The 25,036-nt window shown below is 46.9% G+C and overlaps 1 protein-coding gene across 4 annotated transcripts in view; it reads right to left on the bottom strand.

Annotated features, from left to right (window-relative positions):
* NRP2 (neuropilin 2) overlaps positions 1-23,860 on the bottom strand; it is a 115,364-nt gene extending 91,504 nt beyond the window's left edge. For 2 of the 4 annotated variants that reach the window (XM_033230592.1, XM_033230591.1), the window contains exons 1-2: positions 22,896-23,860; positions 8,559-8,736 (exon numbers count right to left, since the gene is read on the bottom strand). In XM_033230592.1, coding sequence (XP_033086483.1) covers positions 8,559-8,736; positions 22,896-22,968 — 251 coding nt within the window. In that variant the 5' untranslated portion in view covers positions 22,969-23,860. The remainder of the gene's footprint in view (positions 1-8,558; positions 8,737-22,895) is intronic. The other 2 variants (XM_033230589.1, XM_033230590.1) reach the window with 2 other exon arrangements.
* Between the last annotated feature and the right edge of the window lie 1,176 nt (positions 23,861-25,036).

Genomic DNA, 25,036 nt, shown 5'->3' on the forward strand with positions numbered 1-25,036 from the left:
ATTTGTTCCACCATTGGCCCCCTCACTCACTCTCCAGTGTGTCTGGCTTCGTCCTGACAGCTCGGCCATGGACTGTTTACATGTCTCGCTCACCCTCCAAGACTCTGGTTCAGCTCCATTGACACTAAAGGCAGGCGAATTCTCTCAGTGTGAGGAATCAATTACTTCCGCTGACACTCTATTACTGGCCCTCACATCTTTGGACTCCAGATGGAGAGTGAAGGTGGTGGTGAGGATGGCAGGGAATTTGAAGGGGATGGTGAGCGAGGCTGCGGGGGGATTGGGGGAGTAGGAGGTTGATGACAGGGAGGCAAAAAGAAACGATGGACTGAGAAGCCTCTGGCTTGTATTTAAAGACACAGAAAGAGATCTCTCTCCTTGACTGCCCTGCTGGCATCCGGAGGTGACTGCATGGCAGGAAGAGGCAAAGAAAAGGAACAAAAATGGAAAAGGAAAAGAAAAGGCTTGTCAAGGATATCTAAAGAAATCAGAGAGGCCCCAAATACCTAAGCACTGGGACAGCAGATGACAGCTCCAAGCAGATTGACACAGGTATACAAAGGCAGCTTTGCGCTGATTGGCTTCAAACCCAGCCCCACGATTACTATCTGTGTCATCTCTCAGGGCCTCAGTATCTCTATCTGTTAAATGGGATAATAGCAGTGCCAGTACCAGCTGTGGAGGTTAAACATAGAAAGCTCTTAGGGCAGGACCTGATATCTGGCAAGAGTTCAATAAATGTTTGCTATTGTTGTCTAAGTCTGAGAGTTCCTTCATGTAACCCACAAACATACAGTTGAGTCCCAGTGGGAAAAAGTAGAAAAATATTAGAGACTGTAAGATGCTTGGCTACAAAGCTCAAAAAAAGGCATTAAAAAAGTCATGCGTTTCTGCTGCCCTCCCATACCTAAGCCCAACTCACACTTCTTTCTCCTTTTCCTTTTCCTTCTTTTTAGAAAATTTTATTTTGACCCAGCTAACATTTTTCAGGGATTCTCCTTCTAGGAAAAAAATTTTGATTATGTAAATTAAATACAACCATCTACTCTGCAATCAACTGAGATGAGTTGTGAGGCACGAGGTCCCATAATGAAGGACGATTACAGAAGCTCTTTTCTGGAAGGAAAGACAAGAGCAGCTGATATCTTTTTTTCTTTCTTTTTTTTCTTTTTTTCTGGGATGATTTATCCAGGCAGAAGTGTAAGAATGGAATTAAATTATCTTTTGAGTTTCTCTTAATCCAAAGGCTTAAATCCCCTTGCCACTAAAAAGGACAAAACAAAAATAATATAAATTTTTTTCCTATAGGACTCATGACTCCAGGAAAATACACAAATCCCTTTTTAGAAAAATCTTATGTTTTTACTTGGTATATTTCCATCTCTTCTTTATCCCCTCCACACCTGGAGCTCCCACTGAATTTCTTAAGACAGACTCTCAGCCGGTGTAATTAGATGGGAGAATTACACGGAGTTACATGGGGTGAGATGCTGGTCCTCTGGGATCTCTGGGTTCGGAGAAGGTGCCAGGGTGGAGAGGCGGAACAAGTGGGATTGTGCATGATAAAATCTCAAGGGATTTTCTCAGTCAGAAGATAAAGCATATGTTAAGAAGGGCATCCACAGTGAAGCTTGCGTTGAGACGGTTACAACTGCAACGCTCATTTTTAAAAACAAACTGCCCAAAGTAATTCCAGCTGCTTTTTAACCTTGGTAAGAGGAGAACAGTCTGTGAGTTGTTTTTCCCCCTGATCCATGGGCGAGGTGGAGTTGCTGGGTGGAACCTCTGGTCAAGGTTGGTAAGTGTCGGGGCCACAGCCAGCTGCTCCCATTCGTCCACCACGTACCTGGAGGTGGATCTGTTTCTGTCATTAGGAGGATTGTTGCAATACAGAGAAGTATTACTGCTCACTGGTTCCTTAGGGGAATCAGAATAGTTCTGTGGTTGGGCAGGCAGTAAATAATAATGTCAGTAATAATGTCGTGAGTGATCAAGCCAACGGCCTCTCCTCAACAAGCACAAGGCACCCTCTTGAACCACACAGAATTCTCGCTATGCTGTGTTGGCTTTTCAGACTTCAACGGACACCAGCTAAAGCCACACCTCCAACTGGGCAATCTGGCCTCCCGCCCTCTATTCATAGGAAAGAGACTTGGATTCAGAAAGCCTTGTGTAGCAGGAAATTGACAAGAGGAGCTTAATTTGAAGTGTTACCTGGACTTTCCCAGGTCAAACCCCACTTTCAGGCATTCCACTTGAACATAGGGTATGAGGCTGCAGAGACCCTACGATGGACAGGGAAGGTGGGGACAGCAGAGAGTCCCCATAATCTCAGTCTTTCCTGCTTCCTGACCACCCTGTCTGCTAAGGAGATGGTGGAAGTTGTCTGGCCAGGAAATATGATTAAATAGTATTGCTCAGGCACCTCTTCACTGGGAAAAGGGTTTGTGTCAGCAAGTCACAAGGACAGCCCCTTTTACTCTACCCTTACAGTGCTCACTGGTTAAGAAATTGGGTTCAGGAATGTTCAATTATTTTGGTTCCTGAAGGCATCAAACCATCCCTCCTTGTCTTTGAGCATGCTGCTGTCTGCCTATGACACCAGCCAAACACACTCCCTGCTGCTTGGCCAACTTCTTTAGAATTCGTATAGGCGTCACCTCCTCCAGGGAGCCTTCCTTGATATTCCCAGCATAGGCTGGACCTGGATGCTGTGGGCCCACATAACAGGTCCATATCATGTCCCCGGCCAAACGCATGATATGGGGGAGGCAGAGAGCACAAGAGTAAAGCAGAGATTGAAAACTAGGGTATCTGGCTTCAAAACCCTACTCTGCCACTTATGGGAGTGGAACCTTGGGCCAGTTGCTCAACTTCTTTGAGCCCAAGTTTCCTCATCTGTAAAATGAAAGAGTAACAGCAACTTTAGGGAAAAGAATGTGATTTATTCATCACTGTATTCCCAATACTACCACTTAGCACATAGTAGGTGTTTAATAACTATTTCCTGATGAATGAATGATCTATTACCATTTTGTTGATGAGAGACTCATGTCCCAAATCAGTTAGTGACGTTCTTGGCCTGTGTCCTACCCCCTAAGATTATGTCATAGTCCCAGATGGACAAATAGGGAAAACAGATCTGTCTGCCTTCCCACAGATTCAGCTCATGCTGACCTATTGCCTGGCATTTCCAATGTAAAAATATCACTAAATCACTTACACCCGCCTAGCACCCTCCTAGACTAGGTGCCATGGGAGTTTAGATATGAAGGGCTTTGTGCCCTTGTAGAATTTACATGCTGAGAACTCAAGATGACCACATATGAACAAAAAGTAAGTGACTCAGGCAACATCAAGTGCTCTGGGAGTTCAGAGGAGGGGCTGATAAGAGAGAACTGCAGGAAGCAAGGAAACTCAGGGGAGGAAGATGGGAGCTTGCAGCTGGACACTGTGGAGGGAGGGGAAGGAGGGCTGGAGCCCTGGGAACTCAGGGGGCTCACACAGATGTAAGACTATGCTTGGTTGTTTGCAGGGAATCGAGGGTGTTTGCTGAGCACAGGGAAACACTGCTGGCTGAGTGGGGAGGGGCCAGATAACTGAGGTCTGGTCTGATCCCTCTGTTTACTATGGTCAGGTTATCAACTGGGAGAGTGCTACCTTTCTAAGACATCATCTCTTACTTTGGGAGAAACAGACACATCTTCTAAGATATAGAGGGCCCCTCTGGCTGTAAATAAACATAAGAGCGCCCTGTTTATCTAGGACACTTAGAGGCAAATATCCAAAACCTTAAATATGCAGAATATGAGGGTGTGGGGGAGTTTAGAAGAAAAGATTGTGAGCAGCTACACTGATGTTGAGAACTCCATCCTCTGCTGCTCTTATGCTTTGTCACTTTGGGATCGCTCCCCAGTCCTAACTCTGCTGCAAGCTTGGCTGGCTGAAGCCAACTGGAAATGCTGGTCTTGGGATTGCACTGGCTTGGGCAAAGCTTAGGTCCCAGAACCCAAACTTCCCAAGAGACAGCAAGGGCTCCTGAAGCAAAATTGATAACCCAATAAAAAAGCAAAAACAAGTCAGAAGGGGAAGGCTATAGGAGACAGGCATACTCATAACAGGATGTGTGAAGGCAGGAGGATTGATAGAAAATCGTCCCAAACTGTCCCCTGATAAAGTCCAATGATGCTAACATAGTTGCCATAAACAGGCAGAGTAATCTTGCAAAATATTTATTATTACGACAGCTTTGCAGATGAGGAAACTGAGGCCTGGGAAGTTTAAAAGGTCAATAAAATTCAAATCTTAATCTGCCTGTTCCAAATATGGCAATACCTGGCTGCTGTCACAAAAGTGAAGCTTAGAATTAGAAGCCCGAACATTGAGAAAAAGTTGAGTCCTCTCAATGTACGTTTTAAAAAGACAGGGAAGTGCAGCGCATGATTTAGAATGTTCTTGGTCAGAAATCCCTTTAAAAAAGAACTCTTGGAACTCTAAAGTTCTTTTTTAAGAACTTTAAAGGTGGATATTTCAGTATCTGGACAATTCACCTAAGTGGAATGTCATTCTTCAATGATACGTGGTAAATGAGATATTGCTGTGCTGAACATTGCACATAAAATCATTTATGTAGACTTCCTTGAGAGGTTTTTAGCCTAAAAAATGTTCTTTCATTTCTTGTTAGTGGGTTTTGCACTTTCTGAGACCCATCAAGATATCCATCTAGAAATTACCTTTTTTTTTTTTTTTTTTTTCCCAATGGGACAGAGTCTCACTCTTTCGCCCAGGCCGGAGTGCAGTGGCGCAATCTCAGCTCACTGCAGCCTCTGCCTCCCAGTTCAAGTGATTCTCCTGTCTCAGCCTCCAGAGTAGCTGGGATTATAGGCATGCACCACCAAGCCTGGCTAATTTTTTTTGCATTTTTAGTAGAGATGGGGTTTCACCATGTTGACCAGGCTGGTCTTGAACACCTGACCTCAGGTGACCTGCCTGCCTCAGCCTCCCAAAGTGCTGGGATTACAGGTAGAAATTATCAATGCTTAAAAGAACCCAGCCTCTTGGTTTGGGTTTTATTTGGTTGAGCCTCTGGGATGGGGTGGGTGCTGGGGCTGTTTGAGAACTCCTGAACAAGCTGTGTATTATATGCAGGTGGGTGTTTTAAAAATACATACATTTTAAATTTTAGAGATGGAAAAAACCACTCAACTTTGTGTATGGGTTTCTAAAACCATAACATTCAGTCTGTTGGCTGATGACTCAAGCGAAAAGCCTCTGTCTGCCGGAGCAGCAACATCCTAGCATCCTCCATTCCACAGGGAATAAAGTGGCTTCTCTCTGTTTGCCCAGACGGCCCGTAGTCTCGCCCATTTGTCCTTTGGCCTCAGGAGTCCAGCTGTGCCACAGAGGCCTCTGGTTTCCGCCCACAACTTCTATACAGGCCCCAAAACAGCCTGTGGGTGCCCAGGATTTGCATTTCTGCAAGTGACTGGAGGGAGGAGTCAAGGGAAGTTCACCAGAGATGGTGGCCTTGGATTGCACTGAGTCAGGCAAAGCTGTGGCTTGTGAGTGAAATTTTCCAAGCAGACAGCAAGCTTCGATGGAACATAGTTAATAAGCAACGGTTAGGGGAAAAGGTCTATCTGGGATTTACTCAGCAACCGTCTCAATCTTTGGGATGTAGATTTCAAGGTATACAGGGACCCAAGGACCCAGGGGCCACAGCCCAGGATAAATTCTTTCATATCAGGGCCCCATTTCCAGGCCTCGGGGCAATCTTTGCAGTTAACCCTGCTCATAGGAAGAACCTGGGCAAACACGAGGTTGGGCGTGCTGACCACTGCTCTGTCTCCACAGCTGAGCTGGCTGCTTCTCCTGACTTTCTTGCTCAGTTCCCCTTTTTGCTGGGGCATTGCTGTTGTGCCCTGTGATTGGAAGACCAGCCCAGGCAGTTTTCTTTTGGGAAGTATCGACTTTATGGGCCTGTCGTGCCAAATCCAATTTGAAGCATGCACCCAAAATAAAAGGAGAAAGCAGGCTAATTTCCTTGGATAGTGAGTGCTTTCCAAACCCAGGAGCTCCCTTGGAATGAAAATGCAGTATGGAAGAGAGAGGGAGAGCCGGAACACAACAGAACTTCCAGGACTTCAATTAGATTAATTGTTCCTTTCACAAGAAAGTCAAACAAGGCAGTGGGGAGGGGAAGCCCATTTATTGCAAATGCAAATGGCCAGGGGAAGTGTCAAAAATACCTTGAAGAGTGAGAGGCTGAGAAAACCAGATGTGTCTTTCTAAATACAAAAATTAATGAGAGAGAAAGAGAGAAATGGGGAGTGGGGGAGGAACAGAGAATTAATGACAAGGTTAAGTGGATGAGGCTTAATCCCAACAGAGCCTCTCCGACAGTTTGGCCCTGGGAGAACAGACCCCAGAAAAATTTTTTTCTGACCTCCCTCACTTTTTAGGTTCAAACCAGACACATGAGGTCATGGAATGGGGAGAAAAACAGGAAGTGATTTAGCAAGGATGATAAGCCAGAAGATAACCCTATAAATCCCCTACTCCACCTCCAGCAAGGGGCAATGCCTTCTTCTTTCCCTTGTCAGAGGCTCTGGCAACCTTTAGTGCTCTCCATCTCTGGGACTGAGTCCTGTCCATGGAAGGGGTACCCCGCAGCCCAAAGCAGGGCAGGAGCATGTTTTTCTGGCCTTTCATCCTTCCCAACACGTTTTAAGCCATGCTTACTAGCTCCTAGGTTTTTCCTTCCAAGAGCCATGCTTTCTCCCTCTGCCACCATGAATATACATAGGATGACCTCTTGGCAATTTCACTGGGAGATTTGCTGGCATAAGCATAACAGAATTTGGCCCTTAGTCGAGAGAGGTGCTTAGTCAAATTTCTCTGAGCTCAGACCCAGGCTGTCTCAGTACATTATGCTCCTGTTTGTGCCAACCTTCTGCAGTCCAGCCAGAGGAATCAAAGCCCAAAACACCTTATGAAGAAGGTCTTATAACAGAAATGCTTGATAAAGTTCACTGTCAGGGAATCAGAAGCCTTGGGATGGTGAGCAAATGTATGCAGGGTACTCATGTAACTTAGACAAAGAGGAACTGATGAGTTTTCCTATGTCATCCGTTGAGTCAAGAGTGGATCTGGGATTAAAAACTTCATCTTATGACTCTTCGTCACATGAGGCATCCATCCGGGAAACCCTTTGGTTTTCAACAAAGACTACCTCTTGTTAGGAGAAAACCATTATGTAGGTGCAAAGTAGTCCTAGGAGGATAATAATGACATCAATTCACTGAGCCTCACAGTCTGGCATTAGTTAAAGAGGGGCCTTGTTTCCTCCACGAGGAAGTGCTGGCCCAGACCTGGCCTGCAGGAGTTTTGCTTTCTCCTTGGTACCTGTGCCGCCGGCTGGCCCCTTTATTAATTTTTCAGTATTTGCAATTCCTTGCTTAATAGCAAGGAATACTTAGACAATTTATTAATCACATGGGAGCACTGAACACTTATCAGAATAACAGCATGCTGTAGGCGCTCATTTGAGGCAGAATATGACTGTTGGCACATTCTTTTCTACACAAAATCTCTCACTTTAGTTCCAATGAGGAAAGACTTTAAGATGGAGCTCGGTAGACAGTGCAAAGCACATCTGCATTCTAGACATGCTGCATGCTTCTCAACCTTAACTTTTAGGGACCTCAGTGTTAACATGGCATTTCTAAAGCACTCACAAGTGTCTAAATATCCACTTGGGAGTTCCTAAGCCACATATTTCCACGGTGGCAGAATCAATGTTGTAAGACCAGCTGAGTCACCTTGGGTGACTGACCTAACCTCTCTGTGCTTCAGTTTTCTCTCTTGTGCAAAATGGAGATCATAATGGCACTAACTTCCCAGGGCCCACTGTGCAAAGTAAATGGATTAATATTTGTAATGCAATTAGAACAGTGTTTGTTAAATAAATCCATAACACTGACTTTGACACTCTAACTTGTATAGCACAGGTATCAAGAACCAATATGAATCTTAGAACTACTCAGATTTTTTTTTTTACTCTTTTTATTTTTCTCTACGGAAACCAGTTACCACTATATAAAGTAACAGGCTGATCCTGCGTGGCTGGATGCAGGGGAAGTCTCCACTTGGGGATATAGCTACTATCTTATTAAGGAAGCGGGTGGGGTTTATACATGTAGCAGCTGTGGAAAGGGGAGATCTCCAAGAGGAAGGTAACCCAAAGTCAAGAGGTGGAGTTTTGTAGTCCAGCCCCTGCCACCACATGGAAATTCTCCTCCACTACCAGCCGTTGGAGGTAGGTTAATATTCTCTACTTTTCACTCAAGAAGCCTCTTTCCACCATACTGTGGGATCAGCCACACCTTTATTTCCCTGGAAAGGGAATGCCCCTTGAGGTTTTCCTCTGAGACCAGGATCCACCACTGGTTAGCAGCAGGTCTTGGGGTGAGGGGTGATAGAAGTGACAAGAGCAGGGGTGGGGGGCAGAGCATGTGCATCTCATGGAGGGATACACAGTGGGACAGGACAGTGCTTACTTGCAGTCGTGCTTCTCGATTTCAAAGTGAGGGTTGAAGTTGAGGACAATCTTCTGGTTGGGTTCAGGGGCGTAAACAATCCACTCGCAGTTCTGGTGGGAGGGGTAGTCCTGGGGGTAACCGGGAGAGGTGATATAGCCAGCATCTTTGGAATTCAAACGACCTCCGCATGGTGGGTCTGAAAGAGAAATCAACAACCCAAAGAACTTCAAATATGTTACAGCTTTCTTCCCCCAACACTCCCTCCTTCTCTTCTGTACCAGTGTCTGATTAAAACTATTTTACAGACCTTTTATGGCAGTCCAGAGGACTAACCTACTTACTCATTCGGTGGAAGAGATTATTCCAGCTCATCCCTCCCCCTACCCACCCGACTACACACACACACACACACACACACACACACACACACACAGATGAAAGTATTCCAGAACATGGCCATAAATATTCTCAATTACATGGTCTGCGATTAAAAAAACAAGAGGACTGCAAACTCAACATGCCTCCCTGCCTTTCCTGCCTCCCCTCCTTGGCCCATCTTCCTCTCCTCATTCAACCTCCCATCTCTATCTTTATCTCATAAATCCTTCATTTTATTTGGTGTCTCCCAGCCCAGCCCAGGCGGCCAGCAGTCAGGGCTCCGGGAACTGACAATGGTGGTTTTGTGGTGCCGACCCACAAGCGAGCCTGGTAACAATTACATGTGGTGCAGAGGAAGCACTCTCAGCTTTGGGCCAGAACAGGCCCTGGAGGGTGATTGCAGCCCCCTTTTTTTTCCTTTTTAAGAAAAAAAAATGCAAAATCCCCACACATTTAATTCCACATATACCACAAATTTGATTTATTATTTCATTATACACCCAATGGAAAAATCTGTATTAGACAATCTACTGGCTCCAGCCTTGGAATTTCGACAAAGGTGCTTTGTGTTGAATGAACATCTGTTTCTTCTGCGCTGTCTGCCCACTATCCCTCCTGCCTGGATCACCACCACCAGAGTGTGCTGCTGCTTTGTCCAGTCATAACTGGCCATTTGAAGGAACAGCTGGCTCCCTGTACCCGCAGTGCCTGGCTGGAGGCAAACAGCTTCATGTGGCCCAGGAGGGAAGGGAGCCACCTTCAAAGGCTCCAAAGGTGGGTGATGACATTTGAGGAATCTCATCTATTCGGGAGTAAAGTTCTGCAATCCCCAGCAGGGATTCTTGGGAAATAGGGAGTTTTGCTTAAATACCACAATAGAACAGAAGCTGGGAAGGCACATGAGACATGGAAATATTCAGAAGCCTCTTGGAGACCTTCCTGAGATGTGTGTGTCTCTTAGCATCAATCATGATTTAATACCGCCATCTGCATGGAGCAGCATGGGCCTGTGAATTATGTATTACGACTCAGCAGCCGCCCTCCAGGATGGGTCTTTCTCCTGTGTTCACTCTTTGAGGGAACAGGTCATGCATTTTTTAACTCTACAGGTGCACTTTACTATTCCCCATGTCTGTTGGCATTACTATCTCCCAGACCTCTGCTTTAGACTACCGGCCTGACAGGCTTTAAATGCATAAAAGATGGGCACGCTGCACACGGGTGGTTGGGACACAAATCCACACAAGTAGCCTTTTTGGCATCAAGCCTCCACAGCTCAAACTGTGCCGTGTTGAACCGCCCAGAATCAAATGGATTCTGGTCCATTTCCTACTGGGTGGAAAACAAAAGCAGCCATTTCCTCAGGCTGGTACACAGCACATCATCTTCTTACCTAATGACCCTGCACCCACCCCAACCATGAGGACAATGAGCTCATCCCTCCTACCCAGACCACAGGAGGCCAGCCATGAGGCCTAGTTCCTCTGCAGCCAATACCCACGGGCTTTCCAGGTGCCCACACCACTCACCCATGCTGGGAACCCAGTGTCATCTAGCCAGCCCATTGAGGCCCACTGGTCCTGGCTTACGCATATGAAATAGGGCGGAGTGACCCTCTGACAAGGCAGAGGTGTGAGGACATAGATCACCAGCTGCTCTTACTCAACTAGCAGAAGAGGGAATTTTCTACCAGGTCCAGCTCCTTTGCCAGCTATTTTGCAGAAAACTGCAGCCCTGCCACCAACTCACCCCACACCACACTTTTTTGCCTTGGAATTCATCAGAGGAAACCTGAGCTGAGCTCCTGTTTAGTAACTGTTATGGTTTCCACATACTCTCCACTCTCCCCACCCACACTCTCTCCCTCCTTTCCCCATCCCTTCCTCTACTTCTCTCCAATTACTCTGGAAAGAGGAACTTTTCTCCCTCAATTCCCCACACCCCAGGTTTAAGCTTTTAGTAATTAGACCAGGCACACAGATCAGCAATAAAGATAGGAAACTTTTTCACAGGAAAGTTTCATTTCTCATCTACAGTAGAAGCAATCATTTCTCTACTACCAAAAACAAGTCAAACTATTTATATCCCGTAGCTTAGAGTCTGCACTGTCTGCTGTTCAACCAAAAGAAAAGGGAGTCATCCATTTCTTTTTTTCTGTCCTTTCTTTATCTGAAGAAAATCAAGGCACTTATTGAAGTATCAAGAGAACTCATTAGAACGTCTGCTTCCGTTGTGTGTGGTTAACCTTTTCAATACTCACGAATTTATAAATTCACATTCTTGTTTGGCTTGCATTCACACTCAGAAACACACACATAGATATTGAACATACTTCAAGTACATATACATATCAGTAATTCACACTTTAGTCCTATACACACGTTCACACCTTCTCATAAAATATCACACATCATTTGCACAAACATATATCCACAAAGATAAATACTAGAATTTATGTTTTTATTTTTCTTGGCGAGAACAGAATTCTTGAAACTTATCAGTAAAAATTGTAAAGAAAACACAATCATTCTATATCTCCTCTTGATAACCGATCTTTCCTTTCTAGGATTGGGGACACATCATTTCTTAAATACAAACATGTCCCAATAGAAATTAACTAGAATTTTTTCTGAAGAGCTATACCATCCATTACTTTGTAGGTCTTTATTGTGTTCCACAATGAACTTTATACATGGTTGCTGTCCTGTTTCAGAGGAGTCAAGTTAAGCCAAAGGAGAGTTGAACTCAAGGGCAAAACCCTTAAGGCCAATCTCCATATACAGAGGGAAATTGACCCTGTTTGAGCTACTGAGCCTGTTCGGTGAGTTGACAAAAGACTTCATTCTGCAACTATTTTGTGAATACCTTTCACCTGGGGCAAATTCATCACCCAAAGAGAGATAGCAAAACCCAGGCTTGGACTGTTCAGAGCATTTTCTCCTACATCTGGGAGGGAAGCCTGCAGGATGAGCCAGGTCAGGTCTGAGAAAGGCCCAAGGCTGAAAGGAATACAGTGACAGCTCCAGCTGTAATTGGAAATAAAGAGAACATTAAGTTCTGAAGTCACCAAGTTCTGATTTTCCTCCTATAATGATTACTTAGGTGGTTTTTTTTGAAATGTAAAGTATCAGATTGCTTTAAACTCTTTCTGTCTGCTCTTTTTCTCCTTCTTAAGTATTGTTGTTTCACTGGTAGCCTAAGTACCATCTGCTGCTGCCTAGGGGTAACATAGCCCTGGAAAGGCAAAGGGATGTTGTATCCCTTCACTTAGGAACTCACCTTCCTGCAGAATCCAATCACTTTCCTTGTGGATATTTAATTTTTAAGAAGTATTAAGAATGGGAAAAGAAGATCTTTTAAAAATCTGGTCTGCCTTCTAGAAAAATTTAGTTGGCATTGTTTTAAAGGAACACTGTATAACCTGAACTTGACAATAATATTTGCTAAATACTGAAGCCTGACTGTAGTGAGAACTTTCTAAATAATCCGATTGCTATGGCTTACTTCACGACAGCTTGGTAAAAGACCAATCAGATCCCCCACTTTAGTTGAACTGAAGGAGAAAGTCCTTGGCAAAACCAGGGAAACTTGGCCATTGGCTGGATGTGGGATTAGAGGGCCCAGTTGTTGTAAAAGGAGAGTCTGGGGTAATGGGACTGGGTTACCAGGAGAGGGAGGGATCGACATTAGCAGAAAGATGGGAGATGGCACCCAGCTCTTAACTCACTCAATTTGACCTTTCTGGGGCTCAGCTTCACAAACTGTAATTCAATGAATGGACTGAATTAGGTGTGTAGCTTTCAAATTTATTTGTTTTTTTGAAGTACTTTTTTTTTTTTTTTCTTGAACAAAACTCTACCTAGACCTCTAATGTACAAAGAAAATAAAAGGGACCTCTTCTTGGATGCTGGGAAGGAGGTAGCCAGAAGCAGTGTAGTATCCAGGCCGCCTAGTTCCTGCCCTCAGCTCAGAAGGGCTTCTCTGCAGGCCCACTGGGGCTTCCTGGAACATGGTTTGAAACCCCCTAAATGGGGCCTCTCGATTCCCTGTTACTTTAAAATGCTATGAAAAAGAGAAAGAGCAGATGACTAGGAGACATCTATTTCCTATGTATACCTGAGGGCACTTACGGGAGAAAAGCAATCGGTCTCATTTCCTCTGAAAATAATACACTTTATTTACTTTATAATTTATTTCTTATCCACAGCATAATCCCACCTTGTTCCTATTTCTACAGCATTGTTTTCATTTAATTATTGGTAGCAAGGCAAAGAAGAAACTCTTTCTTCTACTTAAAAAGAAAGGAGGTTGTCACTTTGCCACTTACTCCACCAGGAAGTTTATTAGAAATAGCATTGGAGCAGGATCTAAAAGCCTAGTAATCAAGTCTAGTCTCACCACTAGCAAGCTGTGTGACCTTGGGTAAGTTAGTAGACAACTCTGAGCCTTTGTTTTCTCATCTATAGAATGAGAGGGGTGATTCTAAATGTCAGTTCCAGTGCTAAAATCCAAAGCCCATATAATGAGGTGGGGAAAAGATCCTATAACCCATAGATTGAGCCAAAAATTCAAAAGATTCTCTACCCTCCTAGACAATAAGACATTTATTCAAGGTGCTACCCGTGTTCTATCTGCTTGGTAAGCCTGAAACAAAACTCCAGGATTCTTCAGAAAACACGTCTGTCTTGCATTATGAGGAGTTCAAATGTCTCCTTTAATCATGTCAGGTCTACTGACACGAGTTTCTTTTTGTAACTGAGTCTGTGGCTGCATATTTATAAATATTATGGATACACAGTTCTGTGTGTGAGCATGTCAACAACAGTGATGCATGAAAAGAAAAACCAAAAGCAGTTTCTTCAAATCCCTCACCCAGATCATCTAAGTCGTTGGCTCAGGGTTTTAACCAAATTTTGCTCACCAACCCGGGATAAGCTGCGTTTTAAGAATTATTTCTGTGAGCTGAGGCTGGATTTTGTTTTATTCAAAGCAACTTCAGCCTGTCACAAGACAGTCTCATAAAATCTGTATCTTGGCTTAAGCTGGGAAGAAATGAGCCAATCCATCAGCCCAGGAATGTGGCTGTTTGACCACTTCCTAAGGCAACTGGGAAGGGATGCAATCTACTCAATTTATGGAGACTGGTGGCAGTGAATGATGCACCCTGAAGGCACAGCAAATGGAAATCCTTCTGAACTTTTGCAATGATAAAGTTCAAAATCTGAATAAAAGGGCCATCTAGGAGGGAAGGAGAGAGGGAAGCAGAGAGCAGGAGAGGAAGCCAGCATATGAGTTTGGAAATGAATAAAGAATGAAGCAAATTTCCCTCTCTTAAAACACCTCCAATGAATTCACTTAGGAGAGAACTGCAAATTGGGTATGGAAATGGGGCCTTTTGAACATCTCTCCCCTCAATCTAGATTCTAAAAATGAAGCCTCATTTCATCGGTGAAATGTAAGTTTGATGCGATTACCTCTCCTGACCTCGAGTCATGCCACCTGTGGTAACCTTGTTATTTGTCATCTTATATCATAAACAAATGCGGTTCCAATAGGGCAGCTGACATAATGTCATTAGTTTATATTTATGTCCGCTCTTTTCCAGCCCTCATTGCAAATGCAATTTTGATGCCATTGATGGGAGATCTGGGATTACAATTCCTGACCATTTTAGCAGACATTTGGGGAAGGAAACAGAAGAATAATTTTGAGGTCTCTCCAAAAACCAAAGGAGAAAAAAAGGTAATATAATATTTTCTTCATTTATTTTGATTAACTGAAGCTTATGTTGAAACATCAATGGCTCCCCATTGGTTAGCAAGTGAAACCCAAACCTCTTTGCCTAGCAATTTGGGCCTTGAATTGAGCCCAAGCTATTATTTCTAATCTTATTTGCAATTATTTCCCACCATACATTCTAAACTGCAGCTTCTGAGTGTTCCCCAAACAAACCCAGCATCCATTTCTCTACTCACACCTTCCCCTTCCCCTGGTATGCCCTTCCCTGCTCTAAATCCTGCCCACCCTCTCGCTCCAGGCTGCCTCTGCCCTTTCTCTTCTCCCATACTGGGAGTGATCTTTCTCCTCTGTGCATCTGAGAGGCTCTTTAGCATCTTCTGAGATGTGTGAGAGTTCCGGAGGGCCTCATCCATTCTACTGAGCCACCAGCAGCTTGAAGTCATGACTCCTTGCTGACCCATCTGTGGCAGGCCTCACAGGATCAAAGCAGAGCCTTTCCCAAAAGTCACACTCATTGAGATTTGTTGAATTAATCAATTAAGAAGTGACCAAAGGAACATCAAAAGTCTCACTAGATAGGACAGACTCTGAGAGTTCTATCAGAAATTATTCTGCAGTCACAGCTACTGCTCTTCCTTCTCCATACCCCACTGTTATTAAGTGCAAATGTTTCTTAGTGGTGAATTGAGAGTTTGAATAACTTGTCTGAAATAATAATAACTAGTCACAAGTAGGTTAAGGTAGAGTTCATGTGAACTGTGTCTCCTAGAACACCCTAATGCAGACAATACTGATAAAGTTCAAAGCACATTCTTATTTTATTTTATTTTATTTTTGAGACGGAGTCTCACTCTGTCGCCTAGGCTAAAGTGCAGTGGCACAATCTCGGCTTCCTGCAACCTCTGCCTCCTGGGTTCAAGCGATTGTCCTGCCTTAGCCTCCCAAGTAGCCGGGATTACAGGCGCCCACCGCCATACCCAGCTATTGTGTGTGTGTGTGTGTGTGTGTGTGTGTGTGTATTTTTAGTAGAGATGGGGTCTTGCCATGTTGGCCAGGTTGGTCTCGAACCTCTGACCTCAGGTGATCTGCCCACCTCATCCTCCCCAAGTGCTGGGATTATAGGCATGAGCCACCATGCTCGGCCATTTTCATTTTAATACTAGTAAAATTAATTTATCTCAGGAGTTTTGTCCCCTTCACTCCAACTTCCACACTTCCAAAGGCAACTTTAAATATTGGTTATCTGTACCACCAGGAAGATGCTGACTATTACTTCATCACTAAGCCATTTGCTGGTATTGGATTTTCTTGTGCTTGGTTTCAACCCACCTCTCTCTACTCAACCCCTCCTCATTTTCCTTTCTCTAGCCCCTAAAATGCCTTTGGGGGCACATCTGTTTTATTTTTTCCCCTTTATCCAAACAATTATTATTATCATTCAGTCCAGTAATTTGCAATTCCCATTATCTTCTCTGCGGAAAGACTCTCCAGAACCTGGTCACTGGTAATCACAGGATTTGTGGAGGTGGGAGCAGGGTACCACAGCCACGTGCACTCAGCTGGCCGGCAGTCTTGTGCACTCTGTGCTACTGAGAGCTTCTCTTTTGTTACTCCCAGCCCCTCCTTTTTTTCTGGATTAGATCATGACTCCTTTATGAAGACCCAGAGGGAAATGGGATTATTAAGAGTCTTGCTGGGTAAAAGCTATTTTGTCTTTATGATGACTTTTTTGAGTTCAGCTGCTGAAGAGCCTTAGTTCCAGAGTAGAAGTTATTACACATTCAGGAGAGCGCCTTAAACACAGTGTTCCCTGCTGAGCACACTCTCAGTGGTGAAGGATGGAAGGGGAGGAAAAGGAAAGGAAACGAGAGAGAGATTAAAAAGAAAATAGGAGGTAAGAATACTGAACACCGAGGAAGAAGGAGGAAAAAAATGCAAGGGAGACATAAATCCAAGATAAGAACCCAGCAGAGAATATTCTCTGAAGAAGAGCGTGGCGAGAGATAATATGGTGCTTACAAAACACAGAGGTTTGGTGGTGGAAGAACTGAGAATAAGAATTATTTTAAAAATGTCATAAAAATAAACTTACACAGCAATGGTTATAGCGTGCTTGCAATGATCACGAGATTCCATTAACCCCACTGAAACAGTTTTAAAGATTCAGTGACTTCAGAATAGGCTTTATATGTGCCAAACAGTATTCTACATAATCTGACATAGCGTAACAACCCTATGAAGTAGGTATTGTTACCAAACACATTTACAGACAAGGAAACTGAGGCACAGAGACTAAGTATCTGATCACACAGGGTACTTGGATCACAGAGCCAGCAAATGGCTGAGCTAGATTCTAAACCTAGGCAGTCTGGTTCCCATGTTTCAGAAGCTAGGAAGGCCAGGGATGGTCCCCCCAAAACTTCTCAGTGGCACACCTACTTAGTAGCATTTAGGGAAAGACAAACATTTTGCCTGTTTGAAAACCCCCTTTTCTCTGCCTGTGCCAGTACTCTGCCTGTGTGAACAACCAGAGATGTGTTTGAGGCTGGGGTGTGAGTGGGCTGGAAGCACTTAACACCTTCTCCACTCCCTGTACACACAGGCACTCAGCTCCTTGTCATCCTGGCCCTCTTTCCTGTGTTCTGGAAACCCCAGGCATGGGGCCGGGGAGGAGGGATTGAGGAAGTGAGGGGATGATGGATAGGATGTTCAGGTCTGAAACCATGTATCACAATGTCAAAGGGTTGTTTTTGTTTTGTGGGGGGTTTTTTTTTTTCCCCAACTCCTATTTCTCTCCTTTCTTCTCAATCCTACTCTTCTCTATCCTAAATGCCACATTGTTATTGTTCTACTGGATAGGAGCAGCGTTTTCAGAAATGGGGGATTTATTTTTATAGCACAGCTGGTCTGCCAAAGGTCACATAATTTGGCAATGTTCCCAGTGGTTAAAAATTAATTTCTCCTTATTAATACAACCAAGGTCCCAGAGGATCGGAGCTCCGCCTTATCTAAACTTGACAGCTTCCTAAACCTTTAGAAGATGCTTTCTCCTGGAGGGCCAGCCATGATACAAGGCCACTGTGTCCTGGAATCCAACTCCACTGAATCCTGTTAGGCAATGAAACCATTAAGCCTTTGGCCATTTCTCATCAAGGCAGATAAAGCTTTGAAAAATACTCTAGGATCTCCAGGACAAACTTCTGCAGCATCTTCCAGAAATGGGTTAATTAAAAAACAAAAACCAGCAAATAGGCAAGTCCTTACCTTGAAGGAACAGTACAAAGACTAACTTCTGGTGATCAATACGCTTATCTGCCACTCGAGGAAGGTACCTCAAAGATGATCCAGTTGCAAATGATGGTCAGATAATAACATATCTCAAACATGTAAATAATACTACAAGCCATTGCCGAGATGTCACGTTTCAAGTCCTTTCTTGTCAGTTCAAGAAATTAAAAAGGCATTCTGCTCTTGCTCTATCTTTTAAAACAGGAAGATCTCAACTCAAGTTCCTCAAGTCTTTCCAAACTGGACCTTTGGGGAATATATTTGGAAACCTCTTTACCTGGCTCTTGAATTCTGTCAACTCAGAATTGTCTTACACTCAGGTCACCCTGAGTCAGTTCATTTTCTTAATTGCTTTAAGGAAGACTTGAGTGAAATGAAAAACACCAGGGTCCACAGAATCATCTGGTCCCTGGTGTCTCTCCCCATTGACCCCAGACCCCTCCCTCACTGTTATTTGTATTCGTGCCTCACTGCATATGAATTGGCATTTGGACTCCTAGCTTTTTCTATGCCTGGAAGATAGAAACTGGCCTTTCTGCTGCAGAATGTGGACTTGATACATTCAACAGCAGGGGATCAGGGCCATTTGGTAGACAGCGGGAGTCCTGTCTGGGTAGCCTGGGTTCCAGTCACTGCAGCCTTCCAATCTTTCATTTTGCCAGTTGAGTGCTCCGTGGCTTAATGTCTGAGAGCTCTATGGGATGACATAAAACTCCAAACCTGATGTGCTGCTCGCACATTCACAATCCTACCAGGCACCGCTTGGATGAGTAGGGGCCTGCCCGGAGCCCTTTGGGGAGTGCTCCTCTTGCCACTGTCTTGCACTGTGTGCTCTGCTGGCAACTGGCCACAGTTTCCCTACCTCCAGGAGCTGATCACGGGGAAAATGTTTACTGGGCACCCATTTGATGTGGGCATGAGACCAATCCCTAGAGCCTAGAGCAGGTCGTCTGCGTAAAATCTAGGAGTTTATAGTTTACTTGCAAATTATGCTTGCCCAGGGCCATCCCACATTTTGGGGAGACAGGCTAAAAGAAACACTTCAAACCCTTCTCCGGCGCCTAGACCGTCATTGCTTCTCTTTCAGGATTTGTTTGAACCCAGACCTGTCTCCCACAGCCAATTTACACCTCTTATCTGATCATCCAGTCCAGACGGAAGGGTGAATTGACCGAGAATCTGAGTGTGTCCCTGGCAGTGGCGTTAAAACGCAAGCATAGATCAAAGCTCTCCAGACGAGGAGGGGAGGGGTAGATGGTTATGGGGTCTGGGTTCTTTTGGCCCCAAGCGATGTGTCCCGGAGGTGGGGACATTAGGGCTGGGAGTTGCTACCATTTGAAGAAACCCATTGTCAGGACTTGAATGATTTCCTGAGCAAAACCCAGTCCCCCGCAGATCATGATTAACTCTAGCAAAGGGACGTTCCTAGCGGGCGCTGATAGGGAATGGCTAGCGCCAGGGGGCTCTCCTCTCTGCCTGAAACCAAAAGGAAAGGAGGTGGAGGGAGGGGAGTCGAGCAGGGAGCACACGCCAATAAACCTGAGCGTGGATCTCCTACCCTTCAGAAGAAATTCAGCCAGAGCCGCAGAAGCCGCAATGCATATGGGCTAGATCCCCTAAAACTTGGTCTGGAAAGCTGATTCCCGACGTTCCCCAACCTAGATGATTCCCAGAGGGGCGACAAGTCCATTCCAAATCCCTCCCCCACCTCCAAACACTAAGGCTACCGGCGCCCCCCACCCAGCCGCTGGACGCCTGCGACCCGGTGGGAAAGACCGGGTGGGAAAGACCCACGGCGCAGCCAGCCCGAGGCGAAGGGCGGGGGCAGCCGTTTAATCACAGCGTGCCTCGCCTCCATTAACTCGTGTTGATATTAAAAAGAAATCAATCAGTGAAAATGAAGCATCGGCCATGAATATTTCTTTTTCTCACGTGGAAAAGCAAAGAGCGAGGCGGCTGGGGAGGAGAGGCGGGAACTCGCCGGCTACTGCAGGCAGAGGCTTCTCCGGAGACCAGAGCTGCAGCCGAGACCTAACTTTCCGGCCTTGGGCAGCGTTGAGGAAATGCCGCAGGTTTTCCCCTGGGGGTGTCCTTAGGAGGAGGAGGAGGGCACAAGCATGGAGTAGTTGGAGGCGGCCAACTTCTCGGAGGCTTCAGCCTCGGTTTTGCTTTCGCTGATAATATTTTTGCTTAATAGAATGTTTATGGATCGCTGGGCTCTGTTTCTGCTGCGTAGCCCAAACAAATCGATGCGGCGTTAGAGACGGCGCTGGGGGGGCGGGGGGGCGGGGAGGGGGAAGGAGGTCTAGGAGGAGAGCTGAGGGGCTATCACGTCCCCACCACGTGGATGGCCGCGCACCGCGTGCTTTTCACCTGTTCCTGCGCAGCGGCGGGCGCTGGGCGTGCTGCGCTTCTACAGGCTGTGCAAGTTGCGCGCATTCCTGCGGCTCAAGCTGGCTCCTTCCCGCCTCTCTCCACCCTCCTCTCCGAAATCCCACCCCACTTTCCTATCACCCAGTTGGGTCAGTGCTTGGATTCCCAAGCCTCGGCCTCTCGCCACTCAAAGCCGGCTCTCTAGGGGTCGCAGTGAGCCTGCCGCGCGAAGAGGAGCGCAGGGGACTGGCGGGGGACTGGCGGGGACGCCTGGGGCAGGGAGGGAGACAGGCTAGCAGCTGCACTGCGGTCTGGCGAGGCGGAGGCGGCGCAGTGAGGAGAGGGGCAGCCTGGTGTGCGTCGCCCATGCTGCCTCCCAGCCATGCGCCGCCCAAGGTGCCGCGCGCCGCGACCGTCGTGTTATTTGCTCAACTGCTCCCCCGCGCGCACCTTCTGCCCCATCTTGCTCCTTCCCAGAATTGGTTCTCGTCGCCGGCGGCGGCGGCGGCTGAACCAGGCCCCCTGTCCCGGCCGGCGCACACCGGGTGAGTCAGAGGTGTAGCTCGGCCTCGCCCTGGCCACCCGCTGCCGGCTCGCCGGGTGCCAGTCTGTTGCTCCGCCTGAAAGCCTGAGCAGCTCAAGGCTTGAGATCGCATTTTGGGGAGCTAGAGGTCCCCGGCAGGTCCCAGCTTCGAATCCCACCCTGAGATCCCACCCCGAGTCCGAGGTTGCCCCGAACTCCGCGCCTCTGGGCTTCTCTGGAAGTGACGCAGCACTGCCGGGGGTTGGGATGGGAGGGGGTTCTGCAGTGAGCGCGGGAGGCAGGTGGCAGAGCGGGAGTGGGTCCAAGCGGGTGTCGCGCACACACGTACACACACTCCAAGCAGCGCTCGGGGACAGATGTGCGAACATCTGGGGTAGGAGCTGGCCCCTCAGTCTTCACGACCCCTCCCGCTCCGCACAGCACACGGAACCTGAAGTTGCATGTGTGTGCGCGCCGGTGTGAGTGCCAGTGTATGCGCGCTCGCGCGCTGGGGCCTACCGGAGTCCGTGTCTGAATACATAATATACTGTGGGCATCCTCATGGCGCGCGCGCGTGTGCACACACACACACTGCGAATCACACAAACATACATAATTTACGCAGCATCCAGGTCTGTGAGAGGTAATTTATTTCCGCTTCAAGCTGGGAATTTAGAAATAAGGCAAGAAGGAATGGGGGAGGCCCAGAAAATCTCCCCAAGTGGGACCCCCCACCCATCCCTTTGATAGGATTTGCAGCTGCCCTGAAGACCACTTATGGCGAAGAAAGAGCTGCAAACTTGCGGATCTGGATGGCAAAGGCATTTCTGAATTTTCTTCCCCCTTCAACTAAATGCCCAAGCTTCACGTGGTGTGTGTGCTGGATGGGGGGCGTGGGGAGAAGGAAGGGTGACAGTACCAGATGCAAAGCTAGGACCCACTAGCTGATGTTCTGGGGGATGCCCAGGAGGCTGCAGAGTTAGCCCTGCCACTGCCGCCATCACCTCGCAAGTGTCTTGGGTGAGGACACTTCGGGAAGGCTTTTTCGCCTTTCTTTCACCCGTTTCCTCCATAGATGGTTTCTCCATCTCCAATCACCTGTAGCAGCTGCTAAGAGTTTTGTTGTCAGATTCCAGACACTGTTCTCAGTGAGGTAGAGAGGCTCACTCTAGAGAGTGGTCCCAGGAAGGAAGCACAAACCCCACTACATTCCCCATGGATTCCCCTTTCCAGAGCATACCCCTTGCCGCTCCCCACAAATGCGTGGGGAAGTGCTTATCTCCACAGCAGCCTGTCCACATACCCTTTTTGGCAGTGGGTGAGAACAAATTCCACTCAAAAGTTTCTAACCACGAGTGAGAGACCTTTGAGGGCCTGCAATTTGTTTTAGCTAATAAGAATTTCTAAAAGAACATACGATTTACTTTCCCAGACGACACATGGATTAAGAGAGAAGAGACCAACTGTCTTGGTTGCCAGCAGTGCCCAACCCCACGCCCCTATCTCAGCCACAAGCCAACTTGCTTCACCAGCCTGAGCCCTATGATTCTGAGGCATAACCAGCCATTCTCCAAAGAATCTACAGCATTTAAAAACCAAAACTAAACTCTTGTCTTTCCCAAGCCCTTCAGTTAACATTGCTCAGTGTAGCTAAGTGGAGGGAATGCAAATGATTTATATTTCACTGGCTAGTTGGAGAAACTCAAGGGAGATGTGTTCTGCTTCAAGACAGGGAAAAAAAATTCCCAAAAACTGTAATGCAAAGGCTTTGTAGTATTTTTAAACCTTTGATTCAGTCCATATGTGACATCTGAACACCGCCAAATTCTGTTTCAAAACACACACACACACACACACACACTCCTAGCAGGAGAGAAAAGTTGGGTTTTAGCAACAGTGTTGGTGTAGGAAGGGCCGGCTGGGATCTCTCTTTAAATTATTGAGTACTGAGGGAGCCTCCTTCTGTGCCTTTCTGCGTGGCCTTCCTGCTTTAGCGGTCGCTTTTAAAGGGGAAACCATGTTGCAATAAATAGAAAAAACTTTCAGTGGCTTACCTGGTTGGCCTCGCACTTGGTGTCTTGAAAAGTAGAGGGCTAAGAAAACCCAGGTGAGAGGAGACATATCCATTTTGGAGAAGGTGGCTCTCTCCAGAGCTGGGTTCGTAGGTTTCTTGTTTAAATCTTTGTATTTTTCTCTCTCTTATTTTCTTCCGTACAATGTCTTATGCAGAGGTTTCTAATGGTCAGTGTTTCCCTCCTGAGTCCTGGTGGCTTGTCTTCACCTTTATTCTTGCTGGAATTTCCACCTCACCAAGGGAGAGTAGCTCCTAAAATCAGCAAGGAGGGAACAAGCCGGGAAGAGGACACGGTTTTCCTCTCAAAAACAAAACGCATGTATGTTCTCTCCAGTTCCTCAAAGTGTCATTTCCTTTATCCTACAATATCACGAGTATTTCCCGAAAGCCAAGCGTAACAATAATGATAATAATAATAATTAAAGCCAAGACTTGCCTTGGGCATCACACGGCCCCCAGGCAGCTGTGTGATCTCAGAGGCGTAAATTGACACACATCCCGCGGCACCCTTGACGGACACGCGGGCGGAGGCAGCAGCCGCCGGACAGCCAGAGTGGAAGGCGGCCGCCCTGCTCTTGTCCTCGCCGGGTTCCCCCGGCGGGAGCCTCCACCAACGGCTACACCCGCTTGGCCAGCCTCTCGAGGGGAGTCTGAGGAAGGAAGCTGCTGCTGCTGTTGCTGCTGGTGGTGCGGCGGCTGGGATCGCCTGGGAGTGAGCGAGCCCCTCTCCGAGTTCGCTGGCGCCCGCCCTCACCTCCACCTCGCCCAGTGTCTGCGCGGCTGAGGATGTGCTGGGGGCCGGCTGCAGGCTGGTGCCTCGCTCGCGATCTCTGCCTCCCCTCCGGCTCCCCACTGCCTTTTCAGGCCGAGCAGCATGTGGATGTCAGAGCCGCGGCAGAGCTATCCGATTACGCGCCGGCTCAGGGCCCGCCCCTTCTGTGTTCCTGATTAAAGAGGCAGCCGCGGAGACGCGCGGCGCAGAGCCGAGTGCCGCGGCACCCACCTCGGGCGGGGCGGCGGCAGCTTCTCCCGGGCCGCCGCAGGATCGAAGTTAAGGCGGCGCCTAGCCCACAGCCCCTCGCCCGCCCCGCATCTCCCGCTCGCCCCCGCGCACCTCCGCGCCGGGCCTCCAGTGCGTAACGCCCTGGGGAAGAAGCGCCCCCGGGCACCTCCAGGGCGCGCTGCCCTTGGCCGTGTCGCCCCCACCCGAGGGAGACCCCGGGGAAAGGGGGGAAAAGGCTTGTTCCCCCTAAATTCCACGACTCCGATGCCACACACGCAGAATCCAACACAATGCCACGCGCAATGGCGTTACAAGAGGAGTTGGGTGGCGTACGGTGTTTGGGGTAGCAAGCCGGTCGGCAGCTCAGCCATGCGTTCGAACAGGCAGCGGTGCGTGGCGGCGACACACACCGTCAGCCCGGGCTGAATAAAACCCCAAACACTCGCTGCGTTTACTACTCAGATCCTTTGTTGTGTCCCAAACATGCTCTGCTCCTCTCTGGGTTAGGATTTCGTTATCCTTGCGCCTTTAACTTGTAACTATCCTAAAAAGAAGAAAGACTTTCTTCAGCAAAGGATTTCTTCAGGTAATTAAATTGGATTCCCTAAAGTCCCCACGAAAAAGTATGGGTGCTTGAAGGCTTCTCATCCAAATGCTACTGTAACTACGTCTATTCACATTTTCCCCCATAGAAACGTGGTCACAAAGCCCAGAGAAAGAAAACAGCATTATGCCAACTATTTTTAAATGGAGGCGTGAAAACTGTTTAGAGGGAACTGCAAGCTAACAGTTGGGGAAACACTTGTATCTTTGTTTCTGAGGATGGCTTTGTGGATTCCAAACTGTCTTGCTTCACCAGACACCTATTACTACATTATCATAAAGACTCCCACAGAAACTGCCTAAATTACACCCTGCACATGTACACCTTTTCTGCCACAAAAGAGGTATATGAAAAATAAGAACATTCAGAAAACTGTTTACAGATTAAGATTTTTTTAAATTAAGAAAGTAAAATTTTCTGTAGATTAAGAAAAATACAGTTTCGGTGACAAGAAACACACACCTGACTGTCCCATTTTCTTCTTGGCTTGCACTTGTGGATTCTTCTGGGTGGT

Source organism: Trachypithecus francoisi, unplaced genomic scaffold (assembly GCF_009764315.1).
Source record: "Trachypithecus francoisi isolate TF-2019V2 unplaced genomic scaffold, Tfra_2.0 Lachesis_group13, whole genome shotgun sequence".
Classification (NCBI taxonomy): domain Eukaryota; kingdom Metazoa; phylum Chordata; class Mammalia; order Primates; family Cercopithecidae; genus Trachypithecus; species Trachypithecus francoisi.